This window comes from Protopterus annectens, chromosome 17.part0 (genome assembly GCF_019279795.1).
Source record: "Protopterus annectens isolate FY-2018-M chromosome 17.part0, PAN1.0, whole genome shotgun sequence".
Lineage (NCBI taxonomy): Eukaryota > Metazoa > Chordata > Ceratodontiformes > Protopteridae > Protopterus > Protopterus annectens.
Window position 1 is genome coordinate 619,829,019 of NC_056751.1, and position 16,026 is coordinate 619,845,044.

The 16,026-nt window shown below is 37.9% G+C and overlaps 1 protein-coding gene across 1 annotated transcript in view; it reads left to right on the forward strand.

Moving 5' to 3' along the window:
* The first annotated feature begins 2,494 nt into the window (after nt 1–2,494).
* The window catches only part of LOC122791334 (intelectin-1-like), a 349,205-nt gene continuing 335,673 nt past the window's right edge, over nt 2,495–16,026 (forward strand). The window contains exon 1 of the mRNA XM_044059049.1: nt 2,495–2,611. Within this exon, the coding sequence (XP_043914984.1) occupies nt 2,506–2,611 (106 nt within the window). The 5' untranslated portion in view covers nt 2,495–2,505. The remainder of the gene's footprint in view (nt 2,612–16,026) is intronic.

The window sequence follows — 16,026 nt, forward strand, 5'->3', positions numbered from 1 at the left end:
CACCTAACCAGAATGGACCCTCCTCCTCGCTCAGTGGTTCCCGTGCCCTTGGTGTTATCCGCTTGTAAAATGTGCTTCTTGTCTAAGCTGATATAATGTGAAAAAGCTTGGTGTGAGAAGTGTTAATATCACATAGATGGAAGAAATCATTAACGGCAGTGACACAGGAGGTCTGAGTAAAAACTGTATTATAATGAAAGTGATGAGAAACACTTGGAAAAGGACAGTGAAAAATGTAAGGCCCACCTATAAGGCAGCGGCTTGTGAGTAATAAAAATCAGTGAAGACTTCTAAAGGATCGTTGACTACTCCATCCATTAAAAGCAGTTTTGACAGCATAATTCAGACTTCAGGTGTGAATCATACATTTCAATAGGAATACGTTTTGTATATCAGAAGCTTTATTTTTTTAAATCAAACTAACATGCTGAATGTTCAGACTTTTTTTTTCTTATTTTAAGGGAAAAGTTTGTCATTTTTTGCACTGCTTGCATGCATTTCCTTCCCACCCTAAGTTGGAAGGTAGCAGTGCATGTAAATGTACTCAGCATTTTTTCAGATCCACTTATATGTCTTAATGTTTATGTGTCTGTGTTTAACTGGGCATCATATTTTGTGGTAGCATGCCTTCAAACAGGTGTACTTTTCTGATTTAGCTAGCCACTGAGCAGTGAAAGCACTTGAGTGCTGTGAGTCTAGTTTTATCACAGTGCAGTGTTTTTCCTGCATCTACATTTCAATTGATTATTGGTGCATTTGTTTCTTTTCTGATCACAACAGTTTCCAAAAGGAGCCAGAAATGACACCAGTCCAAGGCAGTGGAGTAAGGAGCTCATGACTGTAAAAAACAGCATAAAAGGATATCTATGTTTCTAACCAACTGGCTTGTTTACTGTGTCTAGTGTTGGGCAAAATCCATGGAATCTGATCCTGACAGTGCCCCATAATTGCTTTGACTAAATTATGTCCTATAGATGTAACTTATAATAAACATTCATGCTAGCTGTAAAGACAGATTTCAAGAATTACACAAAGAACATGATTAAAATGGAAACCCTTAACTTTGTTCTGCAGTACAGTTTCATATGATCAAAGTGTACATTAGGGTCATTATACCATTTCTAGTTCCCAAAAACGCCTTTATATTTTACTACATAAATAAATTATACTTTGTTGGATGAATGTGTGTATGTGTGTATGTGTGTGTGTGTGTGTGTGTGTGTGTGTGTGAGTGTGTGTGTGCCTTTTTTAATTTCCCGAAAGCTCTGTGAGACCATGGTAGCAGGACAGGCTCTACCAAGTAATAAGTTGGCATCTATTTGTGAAAATAGACGGCAAGGAAGACTCCATCTATTTTCACAAATAACACCCTTTCTCTGTACATGCACCATGTGCATCTTGCACAGCTGGTTGCATGATTCTATTATGTTACATTTGGGAATGAGTGTGCAGATCGCACATCACACTATAGTGGGAGGTGTGGGGACTAGGAAATTTACCCTTTCTTAATCTAGTTTCTTTCCTCTCTGTAGTGCAGTCTCGATCGCAGAGTTTGTATATGGTTTGTTTGTGGTTGTGATCAGAAGGGATGCAGGTCCATTTGTATATGTAAGTTGGAAAGTTTTTGGATCTGCAAAAGTGTGGGGGGGGGGCTCCCCTCTTACTCTCTGGTTCCAGTGCCCAGGATTGTGTGTACACAGAAGGCTTCTGGACTACTCGTTGTATTCAGTGTGATCAGGCAAAATTCCAGTATTGATCCTTTCACATGGTTATTCTGTTTCAGTGGTTAGATTGTTAGTATAACTAAAAACATTCACTGGAAGGCAGCAGAAACAACGTGAGTAAAATAATTTGTATTTATTTACAGAGATTTAGCACTTCTCTCCAAACACTAAAAGATTGTTAATATTCTTGGATTTTGTAAGTGTACACTTATTTTCTATCACACTGTTTACATCAAAGTTCATAAATACAACAACTGCGGAGCTGACCAATGAAATATTCCCAGTAATAATTCTATTGCAGGCATGACATCACTGAAGTGTGACTGCACCAATCAAATGTGTGGCCTGATGTCTTTTCCCAATTCCAAGACAATTTTATGAAATTCAGAATATCTAAAATATAAAACAAATTCTGTAAAACTGTAATCGACAGCAAGCCATATGCATACATATTCACTCATACAAGTATTTATACATTCATAAAGATGAAACTTTGTGCTTTATTTAGAATTATTTTGCCTTCATCTGGCAAAACAGATGCCTATTTATAAAATTCTAACTGAAAAATGTATATTTGCTGCAGTATTTTTTAAGATATCTTCACATGATTGCTGCAAATTCTTATTCCTAAGTAGATGTTGTCAGACCTCCTGCTACGTGTCACTTTTTCTTTGGTTCGCCTGCATTGGTTCAGCCTTTTTAGTGTTTTTGCATGAGTGGATAGGTCATTATAAAAGAGGTGGCTCATAAGTAATCCATAGACTGCTCTTTCACAGGCAAGATGAAGGTACTGTCCCTGCTAACCACTCTTCTGATTTTCGGTCCCAGCATCCAGAAAAAATGTGTTCTAAAACAAGCTTTTCTCCAATCTGGTTTACTAAATAACAGTGAGTATAAACAACATTCTTACTTTCAATACTTCATGCAAAGCACTATAAAGATTCTGATGTTAACAAATCAATTATATAATATCAGCCTGAGGTTAATTATGTTAAATAAGCTTCAGTAGTTTGCAAGTTCTGTTATGAAGAGGCTCATTAAATTAAGGCAATTTCAGAGTTTGTTATATTATGAGCTGCAGAGTGAAGACAATGACAATGTACTGGGACTGCAAGATTTAATACTGTTGTTAAATATTTTGACCACATGTTTTTATGAAGCAATGATAAACTGCTTGCAGAGGACTATAGAACCCACATAGAGAGATGGATTAGACACATTTCAACTTAATCATTAAGTTATTTTTTGTTCAGAATGTGAAGATCGAGATCAAGGATTGAATCTTATCTTTAACAAGTCCACTACATCATGCAAAATCTTTATGCTCACTTCTTGTAAAAAAAAAAGTTGATTACATTAGTAAGACAAAGAAGTAATTGATTTAGGAACTTGATAAATATCAGTTAATCCACTTTAAAAAGAGATGAACAAAAAAACACAACTACAAATTTCACTGTTTTAGAGTTTCTTACACTTTTCTAGATAATTGCTCTTTCTGTATTTGTAAAAAATGTAAATATTCCTTCAGAAAATGGATATCCTTTTCTTCTGACAAGTAATATGTCAATACTGCAGCTCCTAACTTGCAACCTTTTTTCCTTCAAAAGTTCCTTCATATGTTGTAGAATCTGTTAACAGGGCTTTCTGACTCCACAAGTTAGACATTTTACTTTCAAACATATTTACCATTAGCTCAGAAATTTTAGCCAATAACATTTTAAATCTAGTCACACGGAACTTCAGGTAATCATTGTTTTTTTTTCATAAATGATTTGTTTTGTATCTTTCTGTCATTTCTTCTTTCCCACTTTTCAAAATGTATAATCTCAATAGACTGAAACAGATGTCCTTTTCTCAGAGGGATGAGAGATCTCATCAGTGTTAAATGACTTGTATAAAGTGTATTTTTAGCATTAACCTGCTAAGTGGGCTGATGTGTGACTCCTTTTAACTTATGATATGGGCCATAATGGAAATGATAAATTATATATTCATACACCTAAGTTAGGGGAAAACAACATTTGTCTACCAATGCACAGTCTACTAACCAATTAACCAGTATGTTTTGCATGAGGATTAATGTCAGTTGATCCGATTCCCAGTCTCACGTAACACTTGCTTGGACATACTGGGTCAAGCTGGCATTAGCTTTTGTTTTCCTTGCTTGGTTGTTTGTGGCCCAGTACTGTCATTGTTATCTTAGTGAGTTTTGGGTGGCAAGAAGTCAGGGCACCTTGAAGACGGAGTCTGATATGAGTTAATCTGGACAAAGCCATACATAAAAGTGGGACAAAGGCCCAAAAATAGGGACAATTTAAAATATTGCTCTTACAAACTTAGAAAGTTGATAGAATAACAGGTTTTGCATTAGCACGAATTTTCTGAAGAGTATGAAGTCTGAAACCCAAATGCCTGTCATTATTTTCTAACTTCAGTTGTTAGTAAGTTGTTACTAATTTGCCAGAAAACCATAAGTTTATGCAAAACGAGCATAAAATATGAGGCCAAAATCTGGACATTCTGTGAAAATCTGTACAGTTGAGAGGTATGTTTGCAATATATTATTCTTTCTCTTCATATTTAGTAAACATGAGACAAAAGCTGTCTTTCATTTCTTTGTACGCTCACTGGTTGAGTTCTCCTGGCTTGTGACTTTACTCTAATTAATTATTGGCAGACTTTATAGATTACAGCTTACATCTACAGAAAGCTTTTATAGGAATCATAATTAATTTTGATCTCTCCTCTTCAGGTAAAACCACCAACAGTGTGCTTTTCTTTTTGTCCCCCTTCCTTTTCAACTGACAATATGATTTGTTTTGCATCAATTCTGAATGCTCACTGCACTCACTACTGCATTACAGATTAAGGCAGTTTTTACGCAGTTCAGGGTTTTCTGCTCCCACTGCTGCATTACAGATTACTGCACTTTTTACGCAGTTCAGAGTTTGTATGTGTGTTCTATTACCAAAGTAATGGCAGAACTGTTTAACGTATTACTCTCCCTAGTATTTTCCTACTGTTTTGCAATTGTTATTCAATAGTGTGCTCACAATGCAATGTAATAATACTTCATTTTTGCACAACAAGGTCCATATAATTTGCTTAGACTTTATAGCAGTTGTATAACACTACTTATCTAATGCATTCTAAAGGATAATAATTCATTGCACTTTGTAATAATTTGTGGAAAAACATTCCAGTTTCTGGCTACTCTTTCTAAGAACCAATTTATTTCTTTATTTATTTTGTTTGGATGACTCATGATTCTCAATTGTTTGAAGTGTTATGTACATTCTCCTATGCAATCATAAAAATATTTTCATGGAAAATATTCCTTTGTGTGCAGCATTGTAGGCTAACATAAGGACTCCCTCTTGTGTCTGCATTTTATAGAGAACCATCCTATAATTTTAAAACTATCTGCATAATTCAGACCTTCAAGTTCCATTACTGATTTTGTGCACCTCTACCCTAGTCCCTAAAACTTAGGATAGGGACAGCACAAAGGCATTCTGATTATAACATACCAATGGATTTCAATATATCCAGTTAATCTACAACATTCCTTCATGACAATATCAACACTGACAATTATCTCCTCTTACCCCCCAACACTCAGACTTGTGAGTGATGCACTTGTATATCCAAACTGGAAGCCACGCACTCTCCAGCCAAGACTGTAATAACTGGTCAAGAGGAGAAGGTCAACACTTGCACCACATCACATGAAACACATAGCCCTCTAGAACACACTCCATCATTGTCTTCACATAAAAACACAAAACACACACCCACCTTCAGGGATGCTCTCAATAAAAATCTCACCAAACAGCAGAGACCTCCAAGGCAGAAACTCACTCGACCACCACAACACAACACTAATCATGGGACACATAACTCTCCTAAACAGTGTGCCACTCAACCAAAGCCCCTGAGGCAAAACAGCATGCCCAACACACTAGTCATAGATGACTCGATAGTGAGGCACACTGATGTCCCACTCACTAGGTTGAATAAGAGAAAGTAACAGTCAGCTGCCTGTCAGGCACCAGGATACGCCACATAATGCACGCACTCAGGTCCCTCAACAACAGGTACAAATATGACTCTTTCATTATACATGTGGGTGTGAATGACCTGAGATGTACCTCACTGGACTACATGAAAGGAGACATGGAGGAGCACTCTGATTATGTAGCCCTGGCGGGTATGACCCTTGCCCTGAGCAGCATCCTACCATCACCCAGAATGATACCACAGTACAAGCAGAAAATGATTGATTTCAATAATTGGCTAAGTTTCTGGTGTTATTTTAAGGGGATCCAGTATCTGTCTGGCAAAGCATCTTAATCTGTCGACCTTGTTGTCCCAGGCAGACAGATACTGGATCCCCTTAGAATGACACCAGAAGCTTAGCCAATTGCTGAAGTCAATCATTTTGTCCTTGTACTGCGGTATCATTCTGGGCAATGGCAGGATGCTATTCAGGGCTAGGGTCATACCTGCCTAGGCTACAAGATCAGAGAGCTCTCCCATGTCTCTTTTCATGTAGTCCAGGGAGGTACATCTCAGGTCACACACACCAACATGGATAATGACAGAGTCATATTTGTACTTGTTGTGGAGTGACCTGAGCGCATGGGTTATGTGTGGGAGGCTGGTGCAATGGTTAAGGAGTTTACCTTACAGACACAAGGCGCAGGGTTTGATTCTTTCATTGGGTAATTGGCTAGGCTTAAAATGGCCCACAGACAGGTAGCCTAGTACTAGTCTATGAACATATGTGGTGGATCCTGGCACCCAAAAGGCAGCTGACAGTAACCTTCTCCTTGTTTAGCCTGGTGAGTGGGACATCAGTGTGCCTGACTATATAGTCACCTATAACTAATGTGTTGGGTACATTGTTTTGCCTTATGGGCTGTGGTTTATTGTGGTGGAGGTTGCTTGCATTTCTGCTTTGGAGGTCTCTGTTGCTTTAGCAGATTGTTATTGAGATCCTCCGTGAATGTTTTTGTGTTTCTATGTGTGGATTTTGGTGGTGTAGGTTTAGTGGGACTATGTGATGAGTGTGGTGTGGTGCAAATGTTAACCTTCTCCTCTTGACTGTCAAGTTCAGTCTTGGTTGGAGAGAGCTTTACCTCTAGCTTGGCTAGATAAGTGCATCTCTCACAGGTTGCAGTGTTGGATGGTAGGAGGAGAGGGTTGTCTGTGTACATGAGGCGATTGCTACATTGCCCCAAGATGCCCAGATTCATCAGATAGACAGAAGAGAACACTGGGAGCTGACCCTTGGACATACCTGAATAAAAAACTATTTTCTTCTAGACAAGTGAGGAAAGTGAGTACAAGAGCTATTTTTCTCTAAGCAAGTGAGGAACCTACTAGGTGGGTTGCAAACTGGCTCACAGATAGAACCCACAATGTGAAAGTAGCTGACTCAAAGTCAGACTGCCAACCAGTCGTGAGTGGAGTCCCACAGGGTTCAGTCCTGGGTCCTCTTCTATTTGGTATCTACTTCTCTGAAGTCCAGGCCAACACAAAGGGACTCTGGCTGACAAAGTTCACAGATGATTGCAAGTTGGGAGCTATTATTAACTCCCCAAGTGATGTTGACATCCTACAGAAAGGCCTCAATAAGACCAACGACTGGTGTCAGAACCATGGCCTTAAGCTCAGTGTCAAAAAATGTGTCTTCATCCCCTTTGTGAAAAACCCAGTTCCCTTGAATTACCACATTGATGGTAGTCCACTGAACACAGAAGATGTTATAAGAGATCTGGGAACACAGGTTGACAGCAACCTCTCTTTTGACCAGCACATTGCCACTGTGGTCAGAAAGTCCTTCTATGTAGCAAACCTTATTACTAAGGGTTTTGCATCCAGGAAGAAAGAGGTCATTGTCTCCCTCTACTCTTCCCTCATTAGGCCAGTCATTGAGTACAATGCCCCATTTGGCATGTACCTCACTAGACACCTGCAACAACTGGAGAGGCCCCAAAAGTACCTCCCAAAGAGGATCCTAGGCCTTACACACTATATGAACAGGCTCAAAAAACTCCAACTATTCTCTGTCGCATATCGCCTATTTAGAGGCAATCTCTGCTTGACTTACAAAGCCATGTCTGAACCAGCTCTGTTAGAAATGCTACATCTAAAGAAATCCCTCTATACCACAAGCTCCAGAGATCTCAAGCTCATTACCACAATCAACAGAACATGCTGGAGGTACAGGTTCATAACCCAGAGACTGCCCATGCTATGGAATAGACTTCCTATACATGTCAAGCAGAGCACCTCACTGGCCCTCTTAAAGAGCAATCTTGATGAGTGGATGGGAAATAGAAAATTCACCCTGGGGATCACTCTGGTGGCTCCACTTGACAGAGGCACTAGGAACTAAAGTTGGATGGCATGATGCCAGGGTAATCCTATGGCTAGTCTTGTAAAGGTTCCAGGGCCGTTAGCCTAGCAGACACCTATGAATCTGTGAATATCGAAATACAAAGTTTTATCAAGAGTTACATCTAAGTCTTTATAGGGTTAAGTACACTTAGTAACTCATAGAGGGAGGAAAGCGCTTAACCTGAATTTTGTGCAATTAACTCCTTTTGATCTTCCTGCTGTGGTGGCATGTTTTGTGTTTAAACAGCTTGTCTTTCCAAAACAAATGTATTTCCTTTGTCCTTAATTGGAAGTATGTTCATTTTTAGAGAGACATGCTCAAGTTTTCAAACATTTTTTTCTGGGTGATTAATTTTTTTTGCCCCCATGCCTGCTGACCATTAAACCTCCCCCAGTTAGACACAGCCATTTCATTGCCTTGACTAGGAATTTTACCCAGGACCATGGAGAGAGCTGTCTGGATGTAGTTGTAATTTAGGCAGACATGATATGCTTTATTCCCTCATCAGCTTTCTGGAAATGAAGGCCTAACCCTGAAGATGTATGGGATGTCGTATGTGATCTTTATCATCGCAGAGATCCATAGTGCTTTCTTCAAGTGTGTGTGTGCATGGTATTGCACATCCTTATTGAACGTTACCACCAAGCAGTGGCATGGTAAGCCTAATGCCTACCCACAGGCCATGCCTCTGCATTACTACCTTACTTTCCGAGTTTGTGGCAGTGAAAGTCTGGCTCCACCCCACCCTCTTCCATATTCACCATCCGCTGTTGGCTTCATCAGACTCACTAACCACTAATCAAACTCAAGTTACCAGGCCATATTCAGGGTTTTATCCCGCTACATCAATAGACCAGGCATTTTCTGAAATTTTGGAAGATTCAGTGATCATCTTGTAATTATTTTACCAATCTTTAAAAGATCCACTCACAATAAAATACATTAGAGATATTGCTGATATCCATCAAGTAAAGACTGAACAGATTAGGTCCCACTAGGTAACCTTGAGAAAATTCCTGTCCATGTACAATTACTTCTCCTCTCAAGCCATCATTATCAACTGCTAGATTCAGTTGTGATCCACTATTCAACTATAGGTTCTCTAATCCAGTGAATAGAGTAGCTTTTGATGTTTTTTATATTAATTTCTGGAGAAAAACTCTGTTAAAGGAAGGAAGGAAGGACAAAAGTCTGTGTAAATAACATTGGTTTGTCTATTTACTTCAACGTCACTTACTACGTTTTGGTTAAGAAAATGTTTATAGGTAATGACAGACCAATTTTTATAAACATGCTACTGAATGAATATCAAATGAGTACTCTTGAATTATATCAGTTTTCTAAAACAGATTTCTGTCATCTTACAATGTTGGAAAGTAGTCTAATAATTTTGTACTAATCTACATTGTTTACGGGACCAAATGATTAATAATAGAAGATTTCCAATCTAGATATTTCTGCTTTTTCATAGCTATTGGAAAAAAAAAAAAAACATTTTAAAGTAATTTCAGTTTTTCCTTATTTTCAAGTGTCTGTTTGATGTGCCATTGTTTCTTGTTGCTTTCATTTGCCTAGCCAAATATCCTTTACATTTATCAGACGGATGTCATGATTGTTTTTTTGTCTATAGACACTTACCAAGCTATATTTCATACTTTCAACCTTAGCAACATGATAAGAGGAAAGACTAGCAATTTGCCATCTGTTATTAACTGTTTTGCCCTTTGTCAATAACGTATGTAAATAATGGAATGTGTCCTTGCAGTGCCTAAAATAATGAAAGAAAACCATTTTATTATCTTTCGAATCATCAACCAAATTTTTCATAACTTTGCAAATCTCTCCTTCTATCTACTTTTATTTACTGTTTCATTTATTGAGTAATGCATTACTCAAAATTAAAAAAAAATGTATATCTTTCATTTATCATCTTTATCTAAAGTTATATATAATATTTAAGATTTCTGTCTGGTAATTTTATTCTGTACCCAACAAATATATTGTCCTTTTGCCCTGGAAAATATAAATGTATCCCTTAAGAAATTTCTATATTTTATACAAATCTTTACATTTAAAAACTGAGTTTCAGGACGTATTGCCAAGGCATGTGATGGAATTTTAAAATTTTGTAATCAGTAATGATTCTATATCCATCTTGTTTTCTGCAGTGCTGCACAATGAAATCATTAAAAATCCCACTTTTGCTGGCTTTATGGAGTAGATGGATAAAGCTCTGACTTTAAACCATCTGACTGAAGTTTGATTAGTTATACAGTTGCCACTTGGAATATGCAGTGATGGGAAGAAAATTGTGCTAAGCCTGCTCATCTTTCTCAGGTGGGAGGGATGACATGCATACAGGCTTTAGATACTCATCTTGCTCTATTGGAGGTCTGAGTGGAGAGTAACAGCTGGGCTGTGTGAGCAGTGTGGTCTGAGGTCACTCATGGCCTCAGGGTTCAGGGTGGGGCCATGTGCTGTAACCATGGCTAATACCTCAACCTAGTCTTCATCAAGATTTCAACACAAAAAGAGATGGGACCTTAAAATTGCAATACAAAGCTTACATTGGTGATCAGCAATGGTTGCTTCCAGGATCACTCAACTCTTGTAGGCAACTTGTCATCACCATCGTTGGACAATTGATGGCACTGGCCAGGAGGTATTAATCACCCATGTAAACAGTGTATAATTTATGTTTGCAGATTAAGGGGAGATGGGATCTAATGGAGTCATGCTGTAGCAAGGAAATGTACAATAGCAGTGAACTGTGTATGATCCAGTAAAAATATTTTGCTTTTTCACTCACTGATAACTGAATGATCTCTGTTGCTAGGGTTGATAAATATATACAATTATATCAGTTTTGGAGCTATAATTGAACACATACTATATGCATTAATACATAATGTATATTGTTAACAGACCTTTAGTAGTAGTATTGTAATCTATGTAGTTTTCTGTTATTTATATTATGGCGCTATGCTGTTACTGACAAACTTGTCTGGGTCATGGCTGAAAAGGATCTTTTGAATTGTCTGTTCATCCACATAGAAGATGACATTAATTAATCAATTAATTAAATTAAATAAAAATACTTTGTGGTCTGATTTGTAATACACACAGTATCAATAATTTTCTTATCCTGAGTAGGTTTTATTTGCTCTGAAAGCACTCTTCTTATAGACAATATGACTTTTTTAAAATCCTTATGTTGTGCTTACCCATTTGAAGCAAACTAATGATATTTAATTGTTTGATAATGGCTAAATGCTTTATACAAATCTGAGAGCCTGTTACAGTTGCTATTTTTAGAATAAGAGAATAACATTTTTCATGCATATTGGAAGTACAATTCCAGGTTGTTTTATGCAGCTACAGGAAATATGCTCTTGCCAATATTAGGTACATGTCTTTTTTGGAAAGGTAGTTTTTTCTATTTGTTGCCATTATAAGGATGCTGTAGCTCAACTCCTTTATATTCTTGTGAACCTGACATATCTATATTGCACAATGCATTCCAGTCATTTGCCTCCCGTTTGACCAATAGTATGGACATGCTAAGTCTTCATTTACTTTAGTCCTACTCTTAAGTGTAAGTGCTCAGTATTCTCTTGAACTTTAACTCTGAACAGCTGATATCCATATCAAAGTTCTCCTTAATATTTTACAAAATGCCAGGATAAAGAGGTGCTTTTTTCATTTAAAAGTCACTAGCTCACAGCGCTTGTTACATGTTCTCTGTGTAATATTAGTTATTATTTAGAAGTTTTGAAGAAGCACAATCACTTTGATACATGATTCCCTTCACAGGTTTATTAAGTATTCAGTAATTTGCTGTATTTATTACTGCTGTTGCTCCATGTAGTTGTCTACTGTATAATGAACCATTATTACTGCATAACTAAAGACAATACAGAAACAGCAGTGCATACTGCTTCCCTCTAATTAAGGTTAGGTTGGCGAGTTTTACTGTCAGTACAGATATCCTTTTTATTATTATCACCAGTACTTAACTGTGCATACACCTCATCTCCCTCGACCTAGAAGGCAGTAGGATCATATGGAATTGGCAAAGCCAATTGATGTTATTCATTAGAAAATATGAGCATGCAATCAATGCACAATGTTTTCTATGAATAACATGAATTCAAAACAAAATATGAGCATGTAATCAATGAGATGCTTTTCTATGGTGAGGTGTCAAAGGAAATTTGTTGATGAAATGTTCATCCATTTTTCATCCTGTCCTACATTTGTTGTATAAAACATTAATGTAATTGCAAAAATACCATTGCAATAGACTAGGGAATAATGGTAACCTGAAAAAAACATATTTTTCGGTAGAAACATCTAGACCTACATTTCCTGACAACTAACACATTGCATCACATATTCCCCTCAGTTTTGTTTCCTTTTTGGAGATTTTTTGGCCATGACAATGGCTTTTGTAGTTGCATGGTATGATGCTGTTACCATACCTTTCTACATTTTGACACCTGGGAAAAAATCTATGAAAAATCATGTGAAGAAAAGGTACACCTGTCAATGATTTGATTACCTTTCAAGGATGCAGTTTTGTGGCTGTGGTTTCTGCAGACAACAGCCATTAAACACAATCCACCAGCTACATGTAAGTTACTTTTCCTTCTTATGATGAAAGTGTCTTCCACATTAATAATCCCTGCAATATCAGATTGGAAAAATTCAGAAATGAGTGTCAGGATAAGGGTGTACTGAATACAATGCAGCTTGCCTGCTGTGCTTAGGCACTAACATGGAGTGATATGTTATGGGTCTTATACACTAACATGGAATGATATGTTATGGCTCCTATATTCTTACCTTTACAGTATGTACTACAGAGGTTGATCTGTGTGAAGGCAGTTCAGTAAAATCTTTATGCCTTCACAGTATGTGAAATTGCCTTGTTTTGAATGAAGACGTTAATTCATCATCATCAACTCCCTTTTTTCCACTTTATACACGAGGTCAGGGTGTCATGTTAACTGTCGCCATCTATCTTTCTCTATTCAAAGCTGCTATCCTGTCTTCTTCGACACTCATGCTTGATTGTCACAGGATGTCTCTCATGCAATTCATCCAGCTCTTTGCTGGATGCCCTTGTTTCTTCTTTCCTTCTTCCTGTCTTTACTAAATCTTCTTTACCAGATTGCCTTCTGCTTTTCTGCACATGCCCAAACCACCATAGTTCAGCTTCTGCACTTATGTTCTCATTTCATCATCTGTCCCATAGTGTGCACCCTACCACCCTTTTCAGGTACTTCATCTACATCATCTCTGGCTTCCACAACTGCTCCACCTTTACTGCCCAGCTTTCCGTACCATACAGTAGTACTGGCCACCTTACTTTTCAGCTTCCTTGGCATTCTTCTGTCATTTCTTATACCTGACACTCTGGGCCAGTTGGCTACATCCCCACTGATTCTAGCTTTGACCTCCTCATTCAGACTATCATTTGCCTCAATCATTCTTTCCAGTTACATTAAGCTGTTAACCTGCTCCACAATTTTCCATTCTTTCTCAATTCTTAGCTTCTGCTGAAATCCACCATTTGCTGCCATTACAACTGTCTTATTTGTATTCAATGTTATCCCATGCGCCTTCAGTTTTGCATTCCAATCCCATAACCTTTGCTGAAGTTCTTGCTCAGAACCTGCCTGTAATGCCACATTGTCTGCATACAGCAACTCTGTTAATCTGTCCCCATGACCTGTATGCTAATATAGTCCATCACCAGTATGAACAGCAGTGGGCTGAGAGCTGAGCTCTAGTGCACACCCACTCTCACAGGGAACCCCTCTGTGAGACCAAACACTGCTCGTACTTGATTCATTGGTTCCTTGCACATAGCTTGTACTAATTCTACCAATATTTCTGAGACTTCAAACCACTGCAAGACTGCCCAAATCAGCTTCCTTGGGTTCTTGTCACAGGCTTTCTCTACGTCTAGGAAAGGCCATTGGGACTCTTTTCTCATCTATGGCTTCTACTCAACTATTTGTCTCATTGCAAACATCAGGTCAATTTTGCTGCATTGTGATCAGAATCTGAATTACTCATCTCCCGTCTTACTTTCTACTATTCTGCATATTCATTTATCAATCACCCTCTCTAGAACTTTCATGCCATGTGACAGGAGTTTGATACCTCTCTACTGCCCACAGTTGTGAATGTCCCCTTTGATCTTGAAGATTGACACTAAAATGCTATTTCTCCATTCAACTGGGATATGCCTTTCTCTCTACACTGCTATGAGTACCCTCAGGAACCATTTTTCCCATATCTCGCCCAGCATTATTATCATATGTGCTGTGATCTCATTTCAGCCTGCTGCTTTTCTTGACTTCATTTTCCTTAGTGCTGTTCTTACTTCTTCTTGGTGGGCTCCTACTCTTCTCTCATTGTAGGCTTTGTCTGGGGTACTAGTACCATACCTCTCAACTGTACAGATTTTTGCAGAATGTCCAGATTTTTGCCTCATGTTTTTGGTATGTTTTTCATAAAATTGTGGTTTTCTAACAAATCATTGGCAAATTATTGATGATTTAAGTCAGAAAATACTGACAGATATTTGAGTTTCAGACTTCACATCCTTCAGAGAATTCATGCTAATGCAAAACCTGTTATTCTATCTACTTTCTAAGCTTGTTACAACAATATTTAAAAATTACCCCTATTTTTGGGCCTTTGTCCCCCCAGTTGTTATAGCTTTGTCCAGATTTCTTGCTCTAAGAGGTTGAGAGGTATGGAGCGTACTACAGCTTCTGTGGAGTTTTCCACATTCAGAACTGCTGGAAGTACTCTTACCATCTGCCTTTGATATCCTGTGGATTGGTGAGCAGGTTGTTGCTGACTTCCCTTATGAAGGATGTCTTACTATCTTCTTATTCTCAGCTAGCATAATGGTTAAAGTTACAAGGTTTGATCTTGTCCTCCAGGCAATGCCCGTTTGGAGTTTGCATGTTTCCTCTGAGTCTCTGCTGAGTTTGTCTGAAAAGCATGATGAGTGTTTCTATCTCAAACTCACCAAAGAATGGACCTGTGGGCAGCAGTGCAGACTCTACATGGTGCCCTATAAGAGAAAGAGATGTGTAAACCAAGCACTTTGGGCATCTACTGTAGTTCATAATATCCTCATGATAGGAAAACACAGATCACAGACTGTGCATTGTGACAGGGCTAGCCACTTGATGGTGTGAAACATGACTCTAGCTGATTTGGTCATGATGTTAATTAGCCCTCACTAATCTTTCTCTTTGTAACACAGGCAGTTCTATTAATCGGTTTACTATCAAAAACATGAAAATCACTTACATGAACGATTTCCATGACAAATAACATTGAGTCATACATATTAATTAGGTGTATGGTCGACGCAACAAAGTCGACAATTTATGTCGATCTTAATGTGTAAATCTCCCATTGACAGCCATGCTTTGTGTCCCTGCCCTGTATACATCATTCTAAATGGACATACACATGAACATCGACCTTCCGACTGTTGCTCCTACCATGTCTGAGGAGGAGGCCGTCGTGCAAGTAAATGTCGACATTTTTACTGTAAATCCTATTAATCATCTGTTTGTAGTTTCCCCTGGATAAAGTATTAGCATTTCTGCAATAGTAAATCATGGCAAATATGTTATGCTGGGCATATAGTACTTTTCATATCAGACAGCATTTTATTTCTGTCTTTATAGTATAAGCAAACATGTATTACTATGCAATTGTAAAATATGAATTAATTTCTCAAATCCTTACTGGGGTCTTTTATGCATGAATGATCAATTGATTTCCTTTTGCATTTCTTATTTGTAGGTTTACTGTTATAATATTATAAATCTATATTTTCAATAAAAACAGTAACAACAA